At 46.4% G+C, this 22,655-nt stretch overlaps 1 protein-coding gene across 3 annotated transcripts in view; it reads left to right on the top strand.

Moving 5' to 3' along the window:
* gabrg2 (gamma-aminobutyric acid type A receptor subunit gamma2) overlaps positions 1–22,655 on the top strand; it is a 97,953-nt gene that overhangs the window by 67,108 nt on the left and 8,190 nt on the right. For 2 of the 3 annotated variants that reach the window (XM_055643308.1, XM_055643307.1), the window contains 3 exons: positions 9,541–9,693; positions 17,686–17,891; positions 21,757–21,780. In XM_055643308.1, the coding sequence (XP_055499283.1) occupies positions 9,541–9,693; positions 17,686–17,891; positions 21,757–21,780 (383 nt within the window). The remainder of the gene's footprint in view (positions 1–9,540; positions 9,694–17,685; positions 17,892–21,756; positions 21,781–22,655) is intronic. The other variant, XM_055643309.1, reaches the window with a different exon arrangement.

Here is a 22,655-nt window from a genome sequence, read left to right on the forward strand (position 1 = left end):
CATGTGAACTTACAAGAGCGCACTTGAAATCCCTTCCCAGAGGTTCACCCCCCACTTCGAAAATGTCCCTCATCGGGACCTCTATGGCCTGGGCTCTGGAACTGGCAGATGGAGCTGGCAGATCCGTTCCCACAGCCGACTTCCGAGGCCGACTTTGCCGGTTGGTATCATTCCGGTACTGCTGGACTCCTCTCGAAGATAGACTTGAGTCTGAAGAAGAGTCTCGACCCATTCCTTCTCCACCAGAGATGCTGCCTGTCCCGCTGAGTTACTCCAGCATGCTTTGTCTATCTTCGATTTAAACCAGCATCCGCAGTTCTTTCCTACACAGTTGGACTCCTCTCGGAACCCGTGACCTCTGTTTGTCCGGCAAAACGGAGAATCCACAGAAAAGCTCTGGAACCAAGGGCGCTAGAAAATCGGTGGTGGATCTGTATTTGTAGCCATGGTTAGTAGTGCCCTCATTTTAAGATGCTGCAAACCTTCACTGTCCTCAACAATATCTTATTCCCCACCTAAGTTTAGAAACATAGAAAATAGGTGCAGGAGTAGAGGCCATTCAGCCCTTCGAGCCTGTACCACCATTCAATATGATCATGGCTGATCATCCAACTCAGTATCCCATCCCTGCCTTCTCTCCATAACCCCTGATCCCTTTAGCCACAAGGGCCACATCTAACTCCCTCTTAAATATTGAAACATAGACATAGAAACATAGAAATTAGGTGCAGGAGTAGGCCATTCGGCCCTTCGAGCCTGCACCACCATTCAATATGATCATGGCTGATCCAACTCAGTATCCCGTACCTGCCTTCTCTCCATACCCCCTGATCCGCTTAGCCACAAGGGCCACATCTAACTCCCTCTTAAATATAGCCAATGAACTGGCCTCAACTACCTTCTGTGGCAGAGAATTCCACAGATTCACCACTCTCTGTAGTAAAAAATGATTTTCTCATCTCGGCCCTAAAAGACTTCCCTCTTATCCTTAAACTGTGACCCCTAATTCTGGATTTCCCCAACATCGGGAATAATTTTCCTGCATCTAGCCTGTCCAACCCCTTACGAATTTTATAAGTTTCTATAAGATCCCCCCTCAATCTTCTAAATTCTAGCGAGTACAAGCCGAGTCTATCCAGTCTTTCTTCATATGAAAGACCTGACATCCCAGGAATCAGTCTGGTGAACCTTCTCTGTGCTCCCTCTATGGCAAGAATGTCTTTCCTCAGATTAGGAGACCAAAACTGTACGCAATACTCCAGGTGTGGTCTCACCAAGACCCTGTACAACTGCAGTATGTTTCTAAGGACAGGTCAAATGGCTGGATTGTCAATTTCCAATAATGAGGTTGAATCCGGATTCAACTATTTGACCCCGTGAACGTCTGAAACAATCGTTGTCAAATGCAGGCGGGAAAAATGACCATATGTTGATGTTTAGGTTCAGATTCAGATTCAATTTTAATTGTCATTGTCAGTGTACAGTACAGAGACAACGAAAAGCATTTCGTTTAGTTTGTTTTAGAGGTACGGAGGGTGGGGGAAACAGGCCCTTCGGCCCATCGAGTCAATGCCGACCATCGATCACCTGCACACTAGTTCTAGCCTACACACTAGGGGCAATTTACAGAAGCCAATTGAACCTACAAACCTGTACGTCTTTGGAATATGGGAGGAAACCGGAGAACCCGGAGAAAACCCACGCGGAGTCACACGGAGAACGTGCAAACTCTGTACAGACAGCACCCGTGGTCAGGATCGAACCCGGGTCTCTGGAATTGTGACGCAGCAACTCTACCACACCACCACCGTGGCGCCCCATTGCTGCGGGTAAACAAAGTACCTTGCTGCGTTTGGGCTTATTCCCTGAAACCTCTTCTCACTTTATGATGATGATGATTTCTGCGGCTGAATCATCCTCATCTAATGAATGTAGCGATGGGTCTGTGTACAACAAGCAATGGGAGGACAGATGGTGGATAAGTTGCTGTTCAAAGTCTAGTTCATCCCAAATTACCCAGATTATGATCTAAATATTTAGAAAATTGGCATCGTTGCCAGAAAAAGGTTGTAATTCGATATCGCTGCTGAATCTTAACCATTAGCGTATGGACCTATTTCAATTCTTTGAGTGGGAGGCCATTTAATGTTATAGATTAAGGTACACTGAGACCTTATTGCCCCTATACATGTGGGACTGAGAGGATACTGTTTGTTGATGTACTGATCAGATGGGAGAACATGGGGGTGAAGAGATGATTTTCCCCCCCATTTTTTTTAGTTTAGAGATACAGCGCGGAAACAGGCCATTCGGCCCACCATGGCCCCGTCGACCTGCGATTTCCACGCATTAACACTATCCCACACACGCAAGGGACATTTTTACATTTTATACCAAGCCAATTAACCTACAAACCTGCACGTCTTTGGAGTGTGGGAGGAAACCGAAGGTCTCGGAGAAAACCCACGCGGGTCACGGGGAGAAGGTACAAACTCCATACAGGCAGCGCCCGTAGTCCGCATCGAACCCGGGTCTGTAAGGCAGGAGCTCTACCACTGCGCCACTGTTCTGCCCTTGATCTTCAGACGGTGGAATGTCCGTAGTGGAGAATTGAGAGAGATGATCATGAAAGGGTTGGGGATCGGGAAGGAAAGGTCAACGGGAAAACCAAGAGCCCATGACGTTATTAGTAGGATGGAGACTAGGTGAGGAAAAGGATAATCTATCTTAGTTTAGAGATACAGCGTGAGTCCCCACCAACCAACAATCGCCCTACACTAGTTCTATCTAACACACTAAGGCCACATTACAGAAGCCAATTAACCTATAAACCTGCATGACTTTGGAATTTGGCAGGAAACCAGTGCACCCGGTGAAAACCCATGCGGAGAAAACCCGCAGGGAGAACGTGCAAACTCCAGCCAGATAGCACATCAGGATTGAAAGCGGGAATCTGGTGCTGTAAAGGCAGCAACTCCTCCCACTACTCCACTGCGCCACTCAATCTTAATGTCGGACTTTGGGAGTCTCCCAGAGAGGGCTTCCAAGGCGAAGAGTTCAGGCCCGGGAGGTATTGCAGAGCAGAGGATTCTAGGTGTACAAGTACGTCGTTCCATGAGAGTGGCATCACAGGTAGATAGGGTGGTGAGGAAGGAAGGCACTTGGCATGTTGGCCATCATCAGTGATGAGTATAGAAGTCAGGACATGACGTTAAAGCTGTATAATCCGTTAGTGAAGCTACACATGGAAAATCATGTCCCCAATGTTGGGCGAGTCCAGACCCAGGGGCCACAGTCTTAGAATAAAGGGGAGGCCATTTAAGACAGAAGTGAGAAAACACCTTTTCACCCAGAGAGTTGTGAATTTGTGGAATTCCCTGCCGCAGAGGGCAGTGGAGGCCAAATCACTGGATGAATTTAAGAGAGAGTTTAGGGGTAATATGAGGGGGAACTTCTTTACTCAGAGAGTGGTAGCGGTTGGAATGAGCTTCCAGTGGAAGTGGTGGAGGCAGGTTCATTGGTATCATTTAAAAATAAATTGGATAGGCATATGGATGAGAAGGGAATGGAGGGTTATGGTATGAGTGCAGGCAGGTGGGACTAAGGGAAAAAAAGTTGTTCGGCACGAACTTGTAGGGCCGAGATGGCCTGTTTCCGTGCTGTAATTGTTATATGGTTATATGGTTAGTTTAGATAGAGCTCTAGGGGCTAGTGGAATCAAGGGATGTGGGGAGAAGGCAGGCGCGGGTTATTGATTAGGGACGATCAGCCATGATCGCAATGAATGGCGGTGCTGGCTCGAAGGGCCGAATGGCCTCCTCCTGCACCTTTTTTGTATGTTTCTATGTTTCTATGTTTTTGGGCACCCTGCCTCAAGCAGAGAAGAAATACGAGGACTTATCCAATTTGGTTTATGGAATTATATAACAAGAATTTGTGTGGCTGTGAAATATTACATTTGAACACTTCATCATTGTAGTTTCATATCAGTTGAGATGAATAGAAAAGGCAAGCTGTTTCAGATTCCACGTTTCCAATACTAAATACAGCATTTTCCTAAATTAGTTGTTAAATCATTATATTTTGTAATAAAGTATACCTTTGACTGATTCATCATTTAATATCCAAGATAGAGAAATAAATGTATGAAAGGCAGATGGAGTAGGTGCATGCAAAACCATCAGTTTAGCCACTCCACTACTGCACTGCCATTACCATCTGATACTGGCTATAATTGGAAACTTGTCCACATCGAGAAATCCAGCACATCTACAAAAATAACTCGGATGTTCTGTCAGAAGGTTCAGATCCAGAGCCAGCAACATTATGGGGGACCCCTACCACCCCAGCAACGGACTGCTCCAGCTGCAACGGTCAGGCAAACGCCTCCGCTGTCATGCTGTGAAAACAGAGAGGATGAGATGGTGTTTCTTCCCACGGGCCATGGGAAGCTCTTGTCTCACCAGGGACTCATTTACTGTTTGTGCGGTGTCTTTTTAAAATTGCTGTTTTTTTTCCCTAATATGTAAATACTGATTCTGTTCTGTAGTTTGTTGCACAATCCGCAGGCCTTGCCTCTTTCGTTTCACTGCACATCTTGTATGTGAATGTGACAAATAAACTTGACTTGACTTGATGGAGATGGATGAACATTAATTCTTAAGTTGAGAGATGCAGCGTGGAAACGGGTACTTCGACCCACTGTCCTCCCCGACCTGCAATCACCCCGTACACTAGCACTATCCTACACACACTAGGGACAATTCACACTCTTTACCGAAGCCAATTAACCTGTATGCCCTTGCAGTGTGGGATGAAACTGAAGGTCTCGGAGAAATCCCATGTGGTCACGGGGAGAACGTACAAACTCCGTACAGACAGCACCCGTAGTCAGGATCGAACCTGGGTCTCTGGCGCTGTAAGGCAGCAACTCTACCGCTGCGCCACAGTGCCCGCCCCGGGAATTTGTGCCATATTTTGTATGGTGGATATATATTTTTTTTTACCCTTTCAATTTGGCCAAGCATTTAAATAAATATTTAATTGTGTAACAATCTGAAACCTTTCTATACAGGCTCCAGTTCTCCAATGATTCCACTGTTGGCGGCCGGATCGACAGCAATTTAGTTTAGTTTAGAGATATAGCGCGGTAACAGGCACTTTGGCCCACTGAGTCCGCGCCGACCAGTGATCCCAGCACACTAACACAATCCTACACACACTAGGGACAATTTTACATTTATGCCAAGCCAATTAACCTGCAAACCTGCACGTCTTTGGAGTGTGGGAAGAAACCGAAGATCTCGAAGGAAACCCATGCAGGTCGAGGGGAGAACGTACAAACTCCGTACAGACAGCTCCCGTAGTCAGGATCGAACCTGGGTCTCTGGCGCTGTGAGGCAGCAACTCTACCGCTGCGCCACCGTGCTGCCCGTGATGGTGATGAGACAAAGTGCAGGAAAGTGATCAAGAACCTCGAGTCACGGAGTGAGGCCAATAACCTGGCCCTTAATGTCCCCGCGGTGAAAGAGTTGGTTGGCTGGGTTTGGTTTATGGGAAAGGGGGAGGTTAGGGGAGGGTGGTGAAAGCACGACAAGCGTGAGGGTTGCGGGTCAGAGGGGGACGGGAGAACGGACGGAGGTTTAGTCGAGTTACTGTAGGGGAGATGATCAAAACGGTTATTGCACACGGAATCAAAGACAGAGCTTGCCAGAGTAAATTTCTGGAGGAACTCAGCGGGTCAGGCAGCATCCATGGAGGGAATGGACAGATTACCTTACGGGCTAGGACCCTTCTTCAGACTGATTGGGTGACCCGTTGAGTTCCTCCAGCACTTTGTGTTCAGTTCAAGATTCTATTTTCAGCTTCAACAGATAATAGACAATAGGTGCAGGAGTAGGTCATTTGGCCCTTCGAGCCAGCACCGCCATTCAATGTGATCATGGCTGATCATCCCCCATCAGTACCCCGTTCCTGCCTTCTCCCCATATCCCGTGACTCCGCTATCTTTAAGAGCCCTATCTAGCTCTCTCTTGAAAGCATCCAGAGAACCCGCCTCCACCGCCCTCTGAGGCAGAGAATTCCACAGACTCACCACTCTCTGTGAGAAAAAGCGTTTCCTCGTCTCCGTTCTAAATGGCTTACTCCTTATTCTTAAACTGTGGCCTCTGGTTCTGGACTCCCCCAACATCGGGAACATGTTTCCTACCTCTAGCTTGTCCAAGCCCTTAACAACCAAGCTTCGTTCCACTTCTAGCTTGGCATAAAACACAGAGTGCTGGAGTAACTCAGCGGGTCAGGCAGCATCTCTGGAGGACATGGATAGGTGACGTTTCAGATTGTGACCTTTCTTCAGACTCTGAAGGGATTCAGCCTGAATTTGCGCCTATCCATGTCCTCAGCCTGACCCAGTGAATTACTCCAGCATTTAGTGTTTTGCTCAAATTTCCAGCTTCTTCACATTAAGTTTAAGAATAAGGGGCAAGCCATTTAGAACAGAGACGAGGAAAAACTTTTTCACACAGAGAGTTCCGAGTCTGTGGAATTCTCTGCCTCAGAAGGCAGTTCTCTGGATGCTTTCAAGAGAGAGTTAGATAGAGCTCGTTTGCCCCCGTCCCACTTAGGAAACCTGAACGGAAACCTCTGGAGACTTTGCGCCCCATCCAAGGTTCCCGTGCGGTTCCCGGAGGTTCCCGGAGGTTTTTGTCAGTCTCCCTACCTGCTTCCACTACCTGCAACCTCCGCAACCACCTGCAACCTCCGTGAACCGCACGGAAACCTTGGGTGGGGCACAAAGTCTCCAGAGGTTTCCGTTCAGGTTTCCTAAGTGGGACAGGGGTATAAAGATAGCGGAGTCAGGGGACATGGGGAGAAGGCAGGAACGGGGTACTGATTGTGGATGATCAGCCATGATCACAGTGAATGGCGGTGCTGGCTCGAAGGGCCGAATGGCCTCCTCCTGCACCTATTGTCTATTGTTTATTGCCTATTATTATGACTTCAGTGTGCACAAGAGGTACACTCGAGAAACAATGCAGAAAAGATCAACAGAGGTTGGTTTATTTTGGAGTAAGTGAGTAATTAATGGTCTTAATTACCACTATACCATCCCTTTGACATTGATAAATTGTTTTTTATGTGTGTGTGTGGAATTTCATTCCTTGAGATTTTAATTGCTAATAGAGGTATATAAAATATATTATTTTAATTTTTTGTCTTCTGCATCTCCTATTTCCCATTCCCCGCTCTATTCATTCAACTTGTTTTACGAGTGTAAACATTGGGTTGAATACTTGCACTTCCTGGTTTAGGTGTATATTTCAGTAAAGTTTGACTGGTTTTAGAGATACAATATTTGAATGATACTTTACTTCACTGTCACAAGTGACAAGTCAAGGGGGGCTGTCCCACTGTACGAGCTAATTCAAGAGTTCTCCCGAGTTTCCCCTGATTCGAACTCAGAGAATTACGGTAATAGCCGCTCATAGGTATTCGGGGCTCTGGTGGACTATTTTCAACATGCTGAGTTTCTCCAGCTTTTTTTGTGTACCTACCTCCTCTGGCAGCTTGTTCCATACACTCACCTTGTTCCATACACCCAACATCTTGAAAAATCCTCACGAGTCTTCACGAGATTACCGCGTTTCCCGAGTACCTGCCGTTAGCGTCACAAGCCGCTAAGAGACGTCCCGAGCTCCGACGTACCCGCTACGTACATTCTACATGCCTACCACGAGTTTGATTTTTTTTTAAAACTCGGGAGAGCTCTTGAATTACCTCGTACAGTGGGACAGGGCCTTCAAAGTGATATTCTTTGTTTTGTACAACCAATGTATGCAGAGTCACCACATAAAGGGCGCCGACAGAGTCTGAAGAAGGTGTAGGAGCCATTGAGCTTAAGTCAGTATATTATAGCCATGCCTAACATTTTTTATATTTTAGTCTTTATCTCTCTGTATTTTTGTAGGTGGGATTTGATACGTAGTAGCGGTGTGTTCTTTTGTTAGAGGAGTCTCGCACAGAATCGCAGATTAGAAGCTTTTAGTTTCGTGTCGGAGCATGAGGGGAAATAGTTTTCTACCATGATCACGACACGCATGTTACGAGACGACATAACTCCATAAGCAGAAGCCTTTATCTGATTTATATGAAGTGAATGGAACAGCGATTAAAAGCGGAAAGTTATGAGTTATTTCTTTGTTTTGTATTACTTTCATAAACGACTAATTAATCAAGAAACGACGTCTGGAAGATTCATCTTTGCTGCCTTATGTGTGTTGTGAGTGCGCTAGGCTATACCTTCAAATCATCTCCGATTATTAATGGCCATCGAAATTGGATTTTGAGAAAGTCGTAAAAAACACAATTATAGAAGGGCCTCAAACCGAAACTTCAGTGGAATTCTCTGTGGAATTCTCTGCCTCAGAGGGCGGTGGAGGCCCATTCTCTGGATGCTTTCGAGAGAGAGCTAGATAGGGCTCTTAAAGATAGCGGAGTCAGGGGATATGGGGAGAAGGCAGGAACGGGGTGCTGATTGGGGATGATCAGCCATGATCACATTGAATGCTGGTGCTGGCTCGAAGGGCCGAATGGCCTACTCCTGCACCCATTGTCTATTGTCTATTGTCTCACTTATTCCTTCTCTCCAGAGATGCTGCCTGTCCCGCTGAGTTACTCCAGCATTTTGTGTCTACCTTAAGTTGCAGAAGCATTCCATTTCACACAAACCGGGAGGGCTCCGGAATTCACAGAGTGGTTTGTTTTTAATTGCCGTAAACTGCCATTGAAAAGCCCTGTAATATAAGTGGTGGTGGTGGTGGGTGTATGGAACAAGCTGCCAGAGGAGGTAGGTACACAAAAAAGCTGTAGAAACTCAGCGGGTGCAGCAGCATCTATGAAGCGAAGGAAATATGCAGGGTGCAGACTCCCCAAGCAGAATATGAGGTGCTGTTCCTCCAATTTCTGGTGTTGCTCACTCTGGCCATGGAGTAGACCCAGGACAGCGAGGTCGGATGGGGAATGGGAGGGGAAGTTGAAGTGCTGAGCCACCGGGAGGTCAGGTTTGGTTATTGCGGACCCAGTGGAGGTGTTCGGCGAAACGATCGACCAGCCTCCGCTTGATCTCACCGATGTAGATCAGCTGACATCCGGAGCAGCGGATGCAATAGATGAGGTTGGAGGAGATGCAGGTGAAACTCTGTCGCACCTGGAATAACTGCATGGGTCCTTGAATGGAGTTGAGGGGGGAGGTAAAGGGACAAGTGTTGGCAGAGGAGGTAGTTGAGGCTGGGACTATCCCATCGTTTAAGACATAGTTAGACAGGTCGGGTTTGGAGGGATATGGACCAAGCACAGGCAAGTGGGACTAGTGTTGCTGGGACAGTGTTGGCGAGTAGGGCCGAAGGGCCTGTTTCCACACTGTTATCACTCTATGACTCTGTGGACAGCTGCAAGCACCTTAAATATGTTACTGTCTGCTTTGATTTAGTTTTCTTCATAAGTGAAGGACTAATTTGATGTTTTCATTTTTTTCCTCTACAGGAGATTACGTTGTAATGGCAGTGTATTTCGACCTGAGCAGAAGAATGGGGTACTTCACCATTCAGACCTATATCCCTTGCACATTGACCGTGGTTTTATCCTGGGTCTCATTCTGGATCAATAAGGATGCAGTACCTGCAAGAACGTCTTTAGGTAACAAATTGCTGGCACCAATAACTATTAGTTTTATGTGCCGAACATACGTATCTAAATTATCCTCTCACGAAAAGACATTGTAATTCTTATAACAACACATTGTAATTCAATTGCTGGCTTCCCCAGTCTATTTGATCTTCTGTTGTTGCCCAGAAAAGACTATGAGATTATTAAATCTCTCACGCCTTTCACAAGCGATAGGAGAACAATTAGGCCATTCGGCCCGTCTAGTCCACTCTGCCATTCAATCATGGCTGATCTTTCCCTCGCAACCCCATTCTCCTGCCTCCCCCCCATAACCCCTGACACCCACACTAATCAAGAATCTATCTCTCTCTGCCTTAAAAATATCCATTGGCTTGGCCTCCACAGCCTTCTGTGGCAATGAATTCCACAGATTCGCCACCCTCTGTCTAAAGAAATTCCTCCCCATCACCTTCCTAAAGGAATGTCTGTTAATTCCTTGGATATCTTTAATTTCCTTGGACACTTTTCAATATGGGAGTAAAAACTCTGCTTTTAAAAAAAATATATGTATATAAAAGATTGAATTGAAATATCGCAGATATAGGTTTAGTTTAGTTTAGTTTATTGTCATATGTACTGTGAAAGTCTTTGTTGTGTGCTAACCAGTCAGCAGAAAGCCCCCACAGTGTACATGTATGATAAAGGGAATAACGTTTAGTGCAAGGTTAAGTCTAGCATAGTCTGATTAAAGATAGTCTGATAGTCTCCACTTAAGTAGCTGGTAGCTCATGAGTGCTCTCTAATACTGGGTGATACTTCTAGATGCAGTTCCTAAATACTGTTAGATGCAGGAAGATTGTTCCCGATGTTGGGGAAGTCCAGAACAAGGGGTCACAGTTTAAGGATGAGGGGGAAATCTTTTAGGACCGAGATGAGAAAAACATTTTTCACACAGAGAGTGGTGAATCTCTGGAATTCTCTGCCACAGAAGGTAGTTGATTGGCTATATTTAAGAGGGAGTTGGATGTGGTCCTTGTGGCTAAAGGTATCGGGGGGTATGGAGAGAAGGCAGGTACAGGATACTGAGTTGGATGATGAGCCATGATCATATTGAATGGCGTTGCAGGCTCGAAGGGCTGAATGGCCTACTCCTGCACCTATTTTCTATATTTCTATGTTTCTATGATGGGTATATGGAACAAGCTGCCAGAGGAGGTAGTTGAGGCAGGAACTATTGTAATGTTTAAGAAACATTTAGATGGGTACATGGATAGGACGGGTTTAGAGGGATATGGCTAAACGCAGGCAGGTGGGAATAGTGTAGATGGGACATGTTGGTTAGTGCGTGCAAGTTGGGCCGAAGGGCCTGTTTCCACGCTGTGAGACTCTATGACATGGTGTGAAATAAGTAGTCAGCAAGTAATTGGCGTGAAACAGTCTCAATGTTAGATTCAACAATGGTAAGAACTTCAGTCAGAAGTTTAATATTCAGTTTTGTCAGTCGTGGCAATAGAGTTTAGACAAGATATTATGCCTTCAAGATATAGCTTGGTGCTTTAGTCGTCTAAGCAGTAGCCTATATGAACTACTTTCAAACAACAAGAAATAACCTGAAAATACCTTCAACTTGAAATTATAAATTGGATATCATAAAAGAAAATACATTTTTCAACATTAAATTCAATAGTAAAATTTAAGAATGCTGCAATTAAAAATATGTAATAGTTGGGTTAATTTGCTTGGGTTCTTGAAACTGTGCCGTCAAATCAGTTTAATACAAACCATAATTGAACCTCAGGCATAAATTAGACTGCTGGAAGTACCCAGTGAAGTGAGCAGCATCTGTAGAGGTGAAGAGATGGTCGATGTTTTGGGCTGAGAGCCTGTTTCCAGGGAGAGTGCTTACAATAGACAATAGGTGCAGGATTAGGCCATTCAATGTGATCATGGCTGATCATACCCAATCAGTACCCCGTTCCTGCCTTCTCCCCATATCCCCTGACTCTGCTATTTTTAAGAGCCCTATCTAGCTCTCTCTTGAAAGCATCCAGAGAACCTGCCTCCACCGCCCCCTGAGGCAGAGAATTCCACACTCACCACTCTCTGTGAGAAAAAGTGTTTCCTCGTCTCCGTTCTAAATGGCTTACTCCTTATTCATAAACTGTGGCCCCTGGTTCTGGACTCCCCCAACATCGGGAACATGTTTCCTGCCGCTAGCGTGTCCAAGCCCTTAACAATCTTATATGCTGCGGAGGGGAGAGAGCTGGTGTAAAGGGGGGAGAGGGAGGGGTGAGACCAGGGCAGGTTGGTGATGGGAGGAGCCAGGTGAGGTGGGGTTGATGAGCAGATAGGGCTAGGTGGGAGAGGAGGGGGAGGGGGGGGGGGGGGGGGGGGGGGGGTGTGGACATCTAAGGTACAGGCTGATGAGCTATGGCTGGAATGGAATAAGGATAACAGGAGCAATGAAGACAGGTAAAAATTGCCATCAATTCTGCTTTAGAAAATCATAGGAAACGTAACACGAGAATTATTTATTTCAAGAGGACTAGAATACAAAAACAGCGATGTAATGCTGAGGTTCTATCAGGAGCTGGTCAGGCTGCAGTTGGAATATTGCGAGGTGTTTTAGGCCCAATATCTAAGGAAGGATGCGGTGGCTCTGGAGAGGGTCCAGTGGAGGTTTACAAGAATGATCCCAGGAATGAGTGGGTTAACATGCGATGAGCTTTCGCTGGCACTGGGCCTGTAGTCACTGCAGTTCAGTAGGATGAAGGGGACCTGCTTGAAACTTACTGACTAGTGAAAGGCTCAGATAGAGTGGATGTGGAGAGGATGTTTCCACTAGTGGGAGAGTCTTGGACCAGAGGCCACAGCCTCAGAATTAAAGGGCGTTCTTTTAGGAAGGAGATGAGGAGGAATTTATATAGTCAGAGGGTGGTGAATCTGTGGAATTTAGTGGATTAGCAAAGTCAGTGGACTAATTTAAGGCGGAGATAGATAGAATCTTGATTAGTACGGGGGCCAGGGGTCATGGGGAGAAGGCAGGAGAATGGGGTTTGGCGGGAGAGATACAGTAGATCAGCTATGATTGAATGGTGGAGTAGACTTGATCAGCTGAAGGGCCTGATTCTGCTCCTATCACTGATGAACGCATGAATCCACAAAGCACGGGCTCGGTGGGCTGAAGGGCCTGTGTCCGTGCTGTATCTCTAAACTAAACTAAACTAAACTAACCAGAGTTCATGAGATTAAGATCAGTTCCAAGCCACCCTCCAGTAGTTTCATTTTTAGTTTAGTTTAGAGACACAGCGCGGAAACAGGCCCTTCGGCCCACCAAGTCCGTGCCGACCAGCGATCCCTGCACATTAACACTATCCTACACCCACTAGGAACAATGTTTACATTTACCCAGCTAAATAACCTACAAACCTGCATGTCTTTGGACAATAGACAATAGACAATATGTGCAGGAGTAGGCCATTTGGCCCTTCGAGCCAGCACTGCCATTCAATGTGATCACGGCTGATCATCCCCAATCTGTACCCCGCTCCTGCCTTCTCCCCATATCCCCTGACTCCACTATTTTTAAGAGCCCTATCTAGCTCTCTCTTGAAAGCATCCAGAGAACCTGCCTCCACCACCCTCTGAGGCAGCGTGGGAGGAAACTGGAGCACCCAGAGAAAACCCACGCGGGTCACGGGGAGAACGCACAAACTCCGTACAGACAGCGCCCGTAGTCGGGATCGAACCCGAGTCTCCGGCGCTGCATTCGCCATGAGGCAGTAACTCTACCGCTGCACCACAGTGACCAACGCGACAGTACACATCCTTTATCTAAAAGCTTTGAGGACATTGTTGTCAGTGATGAACCGTGAGCAAGTACATCCCAAAATGAGATCAGTTTCATCCTGTGGGATCTTTTACAGATGGATTTTTAGCTTTCACAGTGAGGTCCAAATGGGTAGTTACATTTCCCTGTGCTGCTAAAACATTGACAGATATTTAAGCTCATTGATTGCGTTTGAACATGCAGCCAAAAAGCAACACACTTTACACAAGTCAATCAAAGAATATGCATGTCATCATTGCAAGATGCAACTTCAAATTCCAGTCTGCACTCTTCTTGTGTTTAGTTTAGTCTGGAGATACAGCGCGGAAACAGGCCTTTCGGCACACCGAGTCCTCACAGACTAGCAATCCCCGCACATTGACACTATCCTACACACACGAGGGTCAATTTGCATTTATACCAAGCCAATTAATATCCAAACCTGTACGTATTTGGAGTGTGGGAGGAAAGCGAAGATCTCAGAGAAAATCCACGTGGTCACGTGGAGAACGTACAAACTCCGTACAGACGGCACCCGCAGTCGGGATCGATTCCAGATCTCTGGCGCTGTGAGGCAGCAAATCCACCGCTCTGCCACCATGCCGCCATGTGAATTGACAGCAATAATCTGTAAAATACTAGGAAAAATCCTTAGCAGCCAAACAAATAATATTAAAAATAATAGGTACAGTATATAATGCATCATCTGTTGTTCATCTGTAGTTGAAATAATTTGACAATAATATTTAAGATGAGAAATCAGTTCTTTTATGGGAAGGCTTTCTACAGTCTGATAGGAACTAAGGGAGGTCTGCACCTGGACTAAAACCACGCAGTCACAGGGAAAACATGCAAACTCTGTTCGGACATAGAAAAATAGACATAGAAACATAGACAATAGGTGCAGGAGTAGGCCATTCGGCCCTTCGAGCCATTCAATATGATGATGGCATCATGACCATGGCATCAAGAAGCACCCTTAAGGCCCTGTCCCACTTTCACGACCTAATTCATGACCTCTGCCGAGTTTGCCCTTGGCTCATACTCGCAGCATGGTCGTCACGATGTCGTAGGTAGGTCGTAGGTAGGTCGTAGGTACTCGTAGCATCAAGTAGGTCGGGCCCTTTTTTCTAGCATGATGAAAAATGTCCACGAGTAAAAAAGGTTGTGAATTAGGTGGTGAAAGTGGGACGGGCCCTTAACTCAGAATCGAACCTGGGTCTCTGGCGCTGTAAGGCAGCAACTCTACCGCTGCGCCAACTGTGCCACCAGAGTTCTATGTTCTTCCACTTTTTCATCCACTCCCTATACACTGTGGGCAATTTACATAGGGCCAATTAGCCTGCAAACCCACACGTGTTCAGGATGGGGGAGAAAACTGGAACACCCAGAAGAAACGCACACGTACAAACTATCCCCACGCAGATGGCATCTGAGGTTCGGATGTAAACTGGGTCTCCCCCACTGTGAGGTGGCAGCTCTAGTTTAGTTTAGTGAAGTTTACAGCACCAAAGCAGATCCTTTGGCACACCGAGTCCGCACCAAACAACAGACCCCCCACACTAACACTATCCAACACACCCCAGGGACAATTTACAATTTTGCCTCAGTCAATGAAACTACAAACCTGTACGTCTTTGTAAGAAAGCGAATGGTATGTTGGCTTTCATAGCAAAAGGATTTGAGTATAGGAGCAGGGAGGTTCTACTGCAGTTGTACAGGGTATTGGTGAGACCACACCTGGAGTATTGCGTACAGTTTTGGTCTCCAAATCTGAGGAAGGACATTATTGCCATAGAGGGAGTGCAGAGAAGGTTCACTAGACTGATTCCTGGGATGTCAGGACTGTCTTATGAAGAAAGACTGGATAGACTTGGATTATAGGACACCTAGAATTTAGGAGATTGAGAGGGGATCTTATAGAAACTTACAAAATTCTTAAGGGGTTGGACAGGCTAGATGCAGGAAGATTGCTCCCGATGTTGGGGAAGTCCAGGACAAGGGGTCACAGCTTAAGGATAAGGGGGAAATCCTTTAAAACCGAGATGAGAAGAACTTTTTTCACACAGAGAGTGGTGAATCTCTGGAGCTCTCTGCCACAGAGGGTAGTCGAGGCCACAGTTCATTGGCTATATTTAAGAGGGAGTTAGATGTGGCCCTTGTGGCTAAGGGGATCAGAGGGTATGGGGAGAAGGCAGGTACGGGATACTGAGTTGGATGATCAGCCATGATCATATTGAATGGCGGTGCAGGCTCGAAGGGCCGAATGGCCTACTCCTGCACCTAATTTCTATGTTTCTATGTTTCTATGTTTCTGTGTAATGTGGGAGGAAAGCAGAGCACCTGGTAAAAACCCACGCAGGTCACGGGGCGAACGTACAAACTCTGTACAGACAGCACCCGTGGTCAGGTTCAAACCTGGGTCTCTGGCGCTGTAAGGCAGCAACTCTACTGCTGCGCCACCGTGCCGCCCCGTATAGTTGCAGAAACCAGTTTGCCCTAAATATCAGTCTGTGGAATTCTCTGCCTCACAGGGCAGTGGAGGCAGGTTCACTGGATGCTTTCAAGAGAGAGCTAGATAGGGCTCTTAAAAATAGCGGACTCAAGGGATATGGGGAGAAGGCAGGAACGGGGTACTGATTGGGGATGATCAGCCATGATCACATTGAATGGCGGTTCAGGCTCGAAGGGCCAAATGGCCTACTCCTACACCTATTGTCTATTGTCTATAAAATAAATATTTGTGTGTAATTCTTTCACATATTTTAACACCTAAAGCTCTTAAAGGATCTCATTTGTTGTTACAAGTTAAGGAAACACCATTCTTGTACACAACAGCTGATTCTCTATTTGAGGTGTTTCATGAGAGGGGAAATATTTCCTTGCAATGTTCCTTCCTGAAGTATAAAATACCATGGTGTATTCCTGCACTAAAGTGTTATTTGTTTAGAATCATTCTAACTTTCAGTTTAAGGCAAAGTGAGAAAATGTGTGAAAACTTTATTTTCGAATCTTCTGTAGCAAATTAGAGTTTCAAGTCGTGGATAAGAATAGGAATCTGAGGGGTAACATTTTCACCAAGGGTGGTGGTGGGTGTATTGAACGAGCTGCCAGAGGAGGTGGTTGAGGCAGGGACTATTGCAACATTTGAGACACATTTGGACAGGTGCATGGATAGGACAGGTATGGAGGGACATGGGCCAAACGCAGGTAGGTGGGACTGGCGTATATTTTAGTTTAGCTTAGTCAGTGATACAACAGGGACACAGACCCTTTGGCCCACACCGACCAGCGCTCCCCGCACATTAACCCACGTGGTGACTAAGAGAACGTGCAAAATCCGTACAGACAGCACCCGTAGTCGGGATCGAACCCGGGTCTCTGGCGCTGTAATGCCCCTGTCCCACTTAGGAAAACTGAACGGAAACCTCTGGAGATTTTGCGCCCCACACAAGGTTTCCATGCGGGTCCCGGAGGTTGCAGGTGGTTGCCGGAGGTTGCAGGTAGTGGAAGCAGGTAGGGAGACTGACAAAAACCTCCGGGAACCGCAGGGAAACCTTGGGTGGGGCGCAAAGTCTCCAGAGGTTTCCGTTCAGGTTTCCTAAGTGGGACAGGGGGATAAGGCAGCAACTCTAACGATGCGCCAGTTCTAAGATACAGTTAGACAGGTACATGGATAGGACAGGTCTGGAGGGATCACAGGGGTCACAGTTTAAGGGTCCAGAACAAGGGGTCACAGTTTAAGGATAAGGGGGAAATCTTTTAGGACCGAGATGAGGAAAACATTTTTCACACAGCGAGTGGTGAATCTGTGGAATTCTCTGCCACAGAAGGTAGTTGAGGCCACAGTTCATTGGCTATATTTAAGAGGGAGTTAGATGTGGCCCTTGTGGCTAAAGGGATCAGGGGGTATGGAGAGAAGGCAGGGATGGGATACTGAGTTGGATGATCAGCCATGATCATATTGAATGGCGGTGCAGGCTCGAAGGGCCGAATGGCCTACTCCTGCGCCTATTTTCTATGTTACTATGATATGGACCAAAAGCAGGCAGGTGGTCACTGGTGTAGCCGTGACATGTTGGCCGGAGTGGGCAGGTTGGGCCGTGGGGCCCGTTACCACGCTGTGTCACTCTATGACTGTGTAATAAGACTGATCACATCCATCTTTGTTCACGGTTTCTATCTCGTTGCAGGCATCACAACCGTCCTGACCATGACCACGCTCAGCACCATCGCTCGCAAGTCCCTCCCCAAGGTCTCCTACGTGACTGCCATTGATCTCTTTGTGTCCGTGTGTTTCATCTTCGTGTTTGCCGCTTTGATCGAATACGGGACCTTGCACTATTTCGTCAGCAACAGAAAGCCCAGCAAAGACAAAGGCAAGAAGAAACGGAACAGAGTACGTACCTTCCCATGGTCATATACAAACATATACTCCCTGATTCACCTGAGGCTAAAGTTCTAAACTTCAAGGGTTAAATTAGAAACGCCCAGAGTACTTCCGTGCATGTGTAAATTTGGTGACGGCCAATTCATGGCACGTTATAGTCGGGCACTTAGCAGTATTACACAGTGGAACAGCGTTAGAGTTGCTGCCTAATGCCCCTGTCCCACTTAGGAAACCTGAACGGAAACCTCTGGAGACTTTGCGCCCCACCCAAGGTTTCCGTGCGGTTCCTGGAGGTTTTTGTCAGTCTCCCTACCTGCTTCCACTACCTGCAACCTCCGGCAACCACCTTCAACCTCCGGGAACTGCACGGAAACCTTGGGGGGGGGCGCAAAGTCTCCAGAGGTTTCCGTTCAGGTTTCCTAAGTGGGACGGGGGCATTACAGCGCCAGAGACCCAGGTTCGATCCCGACTACGGGTGCTGTCTGTACGGAGGTTGTACGTTCTCCCCGTGAACTGCGTGGGTTTTCGCTGGGTGCTCTGGTTTCCTCCCACACTCCAAAGATGGACAGGTTTGTAGGTTCATTGGCTTTGTTAAAGACTGTGTAGGATAGTGCTGGTGTACAGGGGGATCGATGGTGGGCGTGGACTCGATGGGCCAAAGTGCCTATTTCCACGCTGTATCTCAACCTCCATCTCATTCTCTAAACATTCTTTCTAAAGCTGAGCCATTGCCTCATTTGTTAGCACGGGTTCTTTGAAAGACCCTGGTACTATTTTGCATTTTCATTCTTTCTTCAAAATTGTTGGTTGTGCAAAAACCTGTCAGTATATCTTCTCAGGTAGAACATTTTTTGCTTCTTGATATGAAATGAAATGAGCATTGCCATTTTCTAGAAACACTGAATGAATTGGTTCATCCCATTAGCCCGTGTGCATTGTCCATACGTTCCCCGCTATATTCCATTTTTGCTTCATATTTAAGGGCCTGTCCCCATTGGTGATTTTTTTTCAGCGACTGCCGGCATCATTCAGATTCAGATTCAGATTCAATTTTAATTGTCATTGTCAGTGTACAGTACAGAGACAACAAAGTGCATTTAGCATCTCCCTGGAAGAGCGACATAGCAAATGATTTGAATAAATAATAATAAGTGTCCGGGGGTGGGGGGTGATTGGCAGTCATCGAGGTACGTTGTTGAGTAGAGTGACAGCCGCCGGGAAGAAGCTGTTCCTCGACCTGCTGGTTCGGCAACGGAGAGACCTGTAGCGCCTCCCGGATGGTAGGAGGGTAAACAGTCCATGGTTGGGGTGAGAGCAGTCCTTGGCGATGCTGAGCGCCTTCCGCAGACAGCGCTTGCTTTGGACAGACTCAATGGAGGGGAGCGTGGAACCGGTGATGCGTTGGGCAATTTTCACCACCCTCTGCAATGCCTTCCGGTCGGAGACAGAGCAGTTGCCATACCATACTGTGATGCAGTTGGCAAGGATGCTCTCGATGGTGCAGCGGTAGAAGTTCACCAGGATCTGAGGAGACAGATGGACCTTCTTCATTGACTAACGTATCAGGGTCGCCGATAGATTTTGAACGTTTCAAAATCCAGCGGCGACAAAAAAAAATGTCGCGACATTTGAGGAAACACCGTGAATACGTGAATACGTCATCAGGCTGCGTCACGCCACGTCACGCCGTGACTTCTTCAGTGACCTGATACGTCAGTCAATGATGCCGGCAGTCTCCAAAAAAAATCGCCAAGTGGGACAAGCCCTTTATACCTCTACCAAACCCTTTATAAATGGCCTTTATAATCAGAGCATTGAGTATAGAAGTTGGGATGTAATGTTAAAATTGTACAAGGCATTGGTGAGGCCAATTCTGGAGTATGGTGTACAATTTTGGTCGCCTAATTATAGGAAGGATGTCAACAAAATAGAGAGAGTACAGAGGAGATTTACTAGAATGTTGCCTGGGTTTCAACAACTAAGTTACAGAGAAAGGTTGAACAAGTTAGGGCTTTATTCTTTGGAGCGCAGAAGGTTAAGGGGGGACTTGATAGAGGTTTTTAAAATGATGAGAGGGATAGACAGTGTTGACGTGGAAAAGCTTTTCCCACTGAGAGTAGGGAAGATTCAAACAAGGGGACATGACTTGAGAATTAAGGGACTGAAGTTTAGGGGTAACACGAGGGGGAACTTCTTTACTCAGAGAGTGGTAGCTGTGTGGAATGAGCTTCCAGTGAAGGTGGTGGAGGCAGGTTCGTTTTTATCATTTAAAAATAAATTGGATAGTTATATGGATGGGAAGGGAATGGAGGGTTATGGTCTGAGCGCAGGTATATGGGACTAGGGGAGATTATGTGTTCAGCACGGACTAGAAGGGTCGAGATGGCCTGTTTCCGTGCTGTAATTGTTATATGGTTATATGTTATATGGTTAAACCCACAGCTGAGCTTAACTGTCATTACAGTCGTCAATGTGTGAATCAACACATGTATCTGTCAATTGACCAGAGTAACTAGATAATGCTGAGTAAATCATGCCATCCTACCGTTTAGTTTAGTTTAGTTTAGTTTAGAGATACAGCGCGGAAACTGGCCCTTCAGCCCAACGAGTCCGCCCAAACCAGCGATCCCCGCACACTAACGCTATCCTACACAACGGACAATTGTTACATTTCAATTCACCTACAAACCTGTACATCTATGGAGTGTGGGTGGAAACCCAAGTTCTTGGAGAAAAACCCACGCAGGTCACAGTGAGAAGGTATAAACTCCGTACAGACAGCACCCGTAGTCAGGATCGAACCTGGGTCTCTGGCGCTGGTGTTGGGTCTCTACCGCTGTGCCACCGTGCAGCCAAGCGGTAGTGTTGCATTCCAAGTATATTTATGTGCATGTGTTATATCCATATAACAAAGAAACATTGGGCAGCACAGTGGTGCAGCTGCTGCCTTGCATAGTCTGAGACCCGGGTTCGATCCTGACCTCGGGTGCTGTCTGTGTGGAGTTTGCACGTTCTCCCTGTGGCTGCGTGCGTTTCTGTCGTGTATTCAATTTTCATCATACGTCCCAAAGATGTGCGAATTTGTAGGTTAATTGGCCCTCTGTATATTGCCCATTGTGTGTAGAGAGTGGATGAGAAAGTGGGATAACATAGAACGAGTGTGAACAACATGGACTCGATGGGCTGAAGGGCCCGTTTCCATGCTGTTTCTTTCAATTCAATCAATCAATCAGTTATTTATGCACAGTATAAACAAGATACATTTAAATTTTCTACTCATAACCATTTCCTAATGGCTTTAATGCAATCTATAAATAAAATTTCTGAGTTTTTAAATTAGTTTTTTAAATCTTAATTTAATTTAGTTAAGAGATACCGTGCAGAAACAGGCCCTTCGGCCCACCGAGTCTGCGCCGACCAGTGATCCCTGCACGCTAACACTATCCTACACACACTGGGGACGATTTTTTACATTATAGCAAGCCAATTAACCTGCAAACCTGTACGTCTTTGGAGTGTGGGAGGAAACCAAAGTTCTTTGAGAAAACCCACGCAGGTCACGGGGAGAACATACAAACTCCGTACGGGCAGCGGCCTTAGTCGGGATCGAACCTGGGTCTCTGGTTGCTGTGAGGCAGCGATTCTGCCGCTGCACCACCATGGCCACCCTTGCCTGTCCCTTTAATTTGTGTCTGTACTTTCTGCTGCTCTGTTTGCCCTGATTGTGGATGATCAGCCATGATCACGGTGAATGGCGGTGCTGGCTCGAAGGGCTGAATGGCCTACTCCTGCACCTATTGTCTATGATCTATTGTCTGTATTCACAATATGTTCCTTTAAACATTTTTCTATTGTGTTCTTTTTTTTACAAAAGCTGCTACGGATGTTTTCATCAAAGGTACTTCATATTGATCATTTATAACAAAAAATACTTTTACAATGGATGATGATATTTCTGTAAAAACTGGTTATCTTTGAACGCGTGTCTCCTGATCTCAATTGTATGGTTAATTTGTTTTCGAGCAGTCACCATGAGCTCATAGTGTCATACAGTTTGGAAACAGGCCCTTCGGCCCAGCCTGCTCATGCTTACCAACATATCCCATCTACACTAGTCCCACCTGCCTGCGTTTGGCCCATGTCCCTCTAAACCTGTCCTATCCATGTACCTGTCTAAATGTTTCTTAAATGTTGTGATAGTACCTGCCTCAACTACTACCTCCAGCATCTCGTTCCATACACCCACCAAGTTGTTCTTCAGGTTCGTATGAAATCTTTGCCCCCTCACCTTAAACCTATGTCCTCTGGTTCACGATTTCTCTACTCTGGGTAACGGCTCTGTGCATTTACTGTATCTATTCCTCTCATGATCTTGTACACCTCTATGAGACCACCCCTCATCCTCCTGTGCTCCAAGGAATAATGTCCCAGCCTGCTCAACCTCTCTCTGTAGCTCAGACCCTCGAGTCTTGGCAACATCTTCAGAAATCTTTTCTGGTGGGTCAGATAAACTGTTCTTATTTTCCAATTTTATTCCAAAATCATAGCCCTTGTTGAAGAATTCTAAATTATTAGTAATTAAATCATACGACTGCTACTGCCCCAGTTAGTTAAAGGAAGGATGCAAGGAACTGCAGATGCTGGTTTACATAAAAAAGACAAAACATGCTGGAGTAACTCAGCAGCTGAGGCAGCATCTCTGGAGAACATGGATAGGGGACGTTTCAACAGGTAATGTTAAATTCACTTGAATTTAGAAGGATGAGAGGGCAT

Source organism: Leucoraja erinacea, chromosome 11, assembly GCF_028641065.1.
Source record: "Leucoraja erinacea ecotype New England chromosome 11, Leri_hhj_1, whole genome shotgun sequence".
Taxonomy (NCBI): Eukaryota; Metazoa; Chordata; class Chondrichthyes; order Rajiformes; family Rajidae; genus Leucoraja; species Leucoraja erinaceus.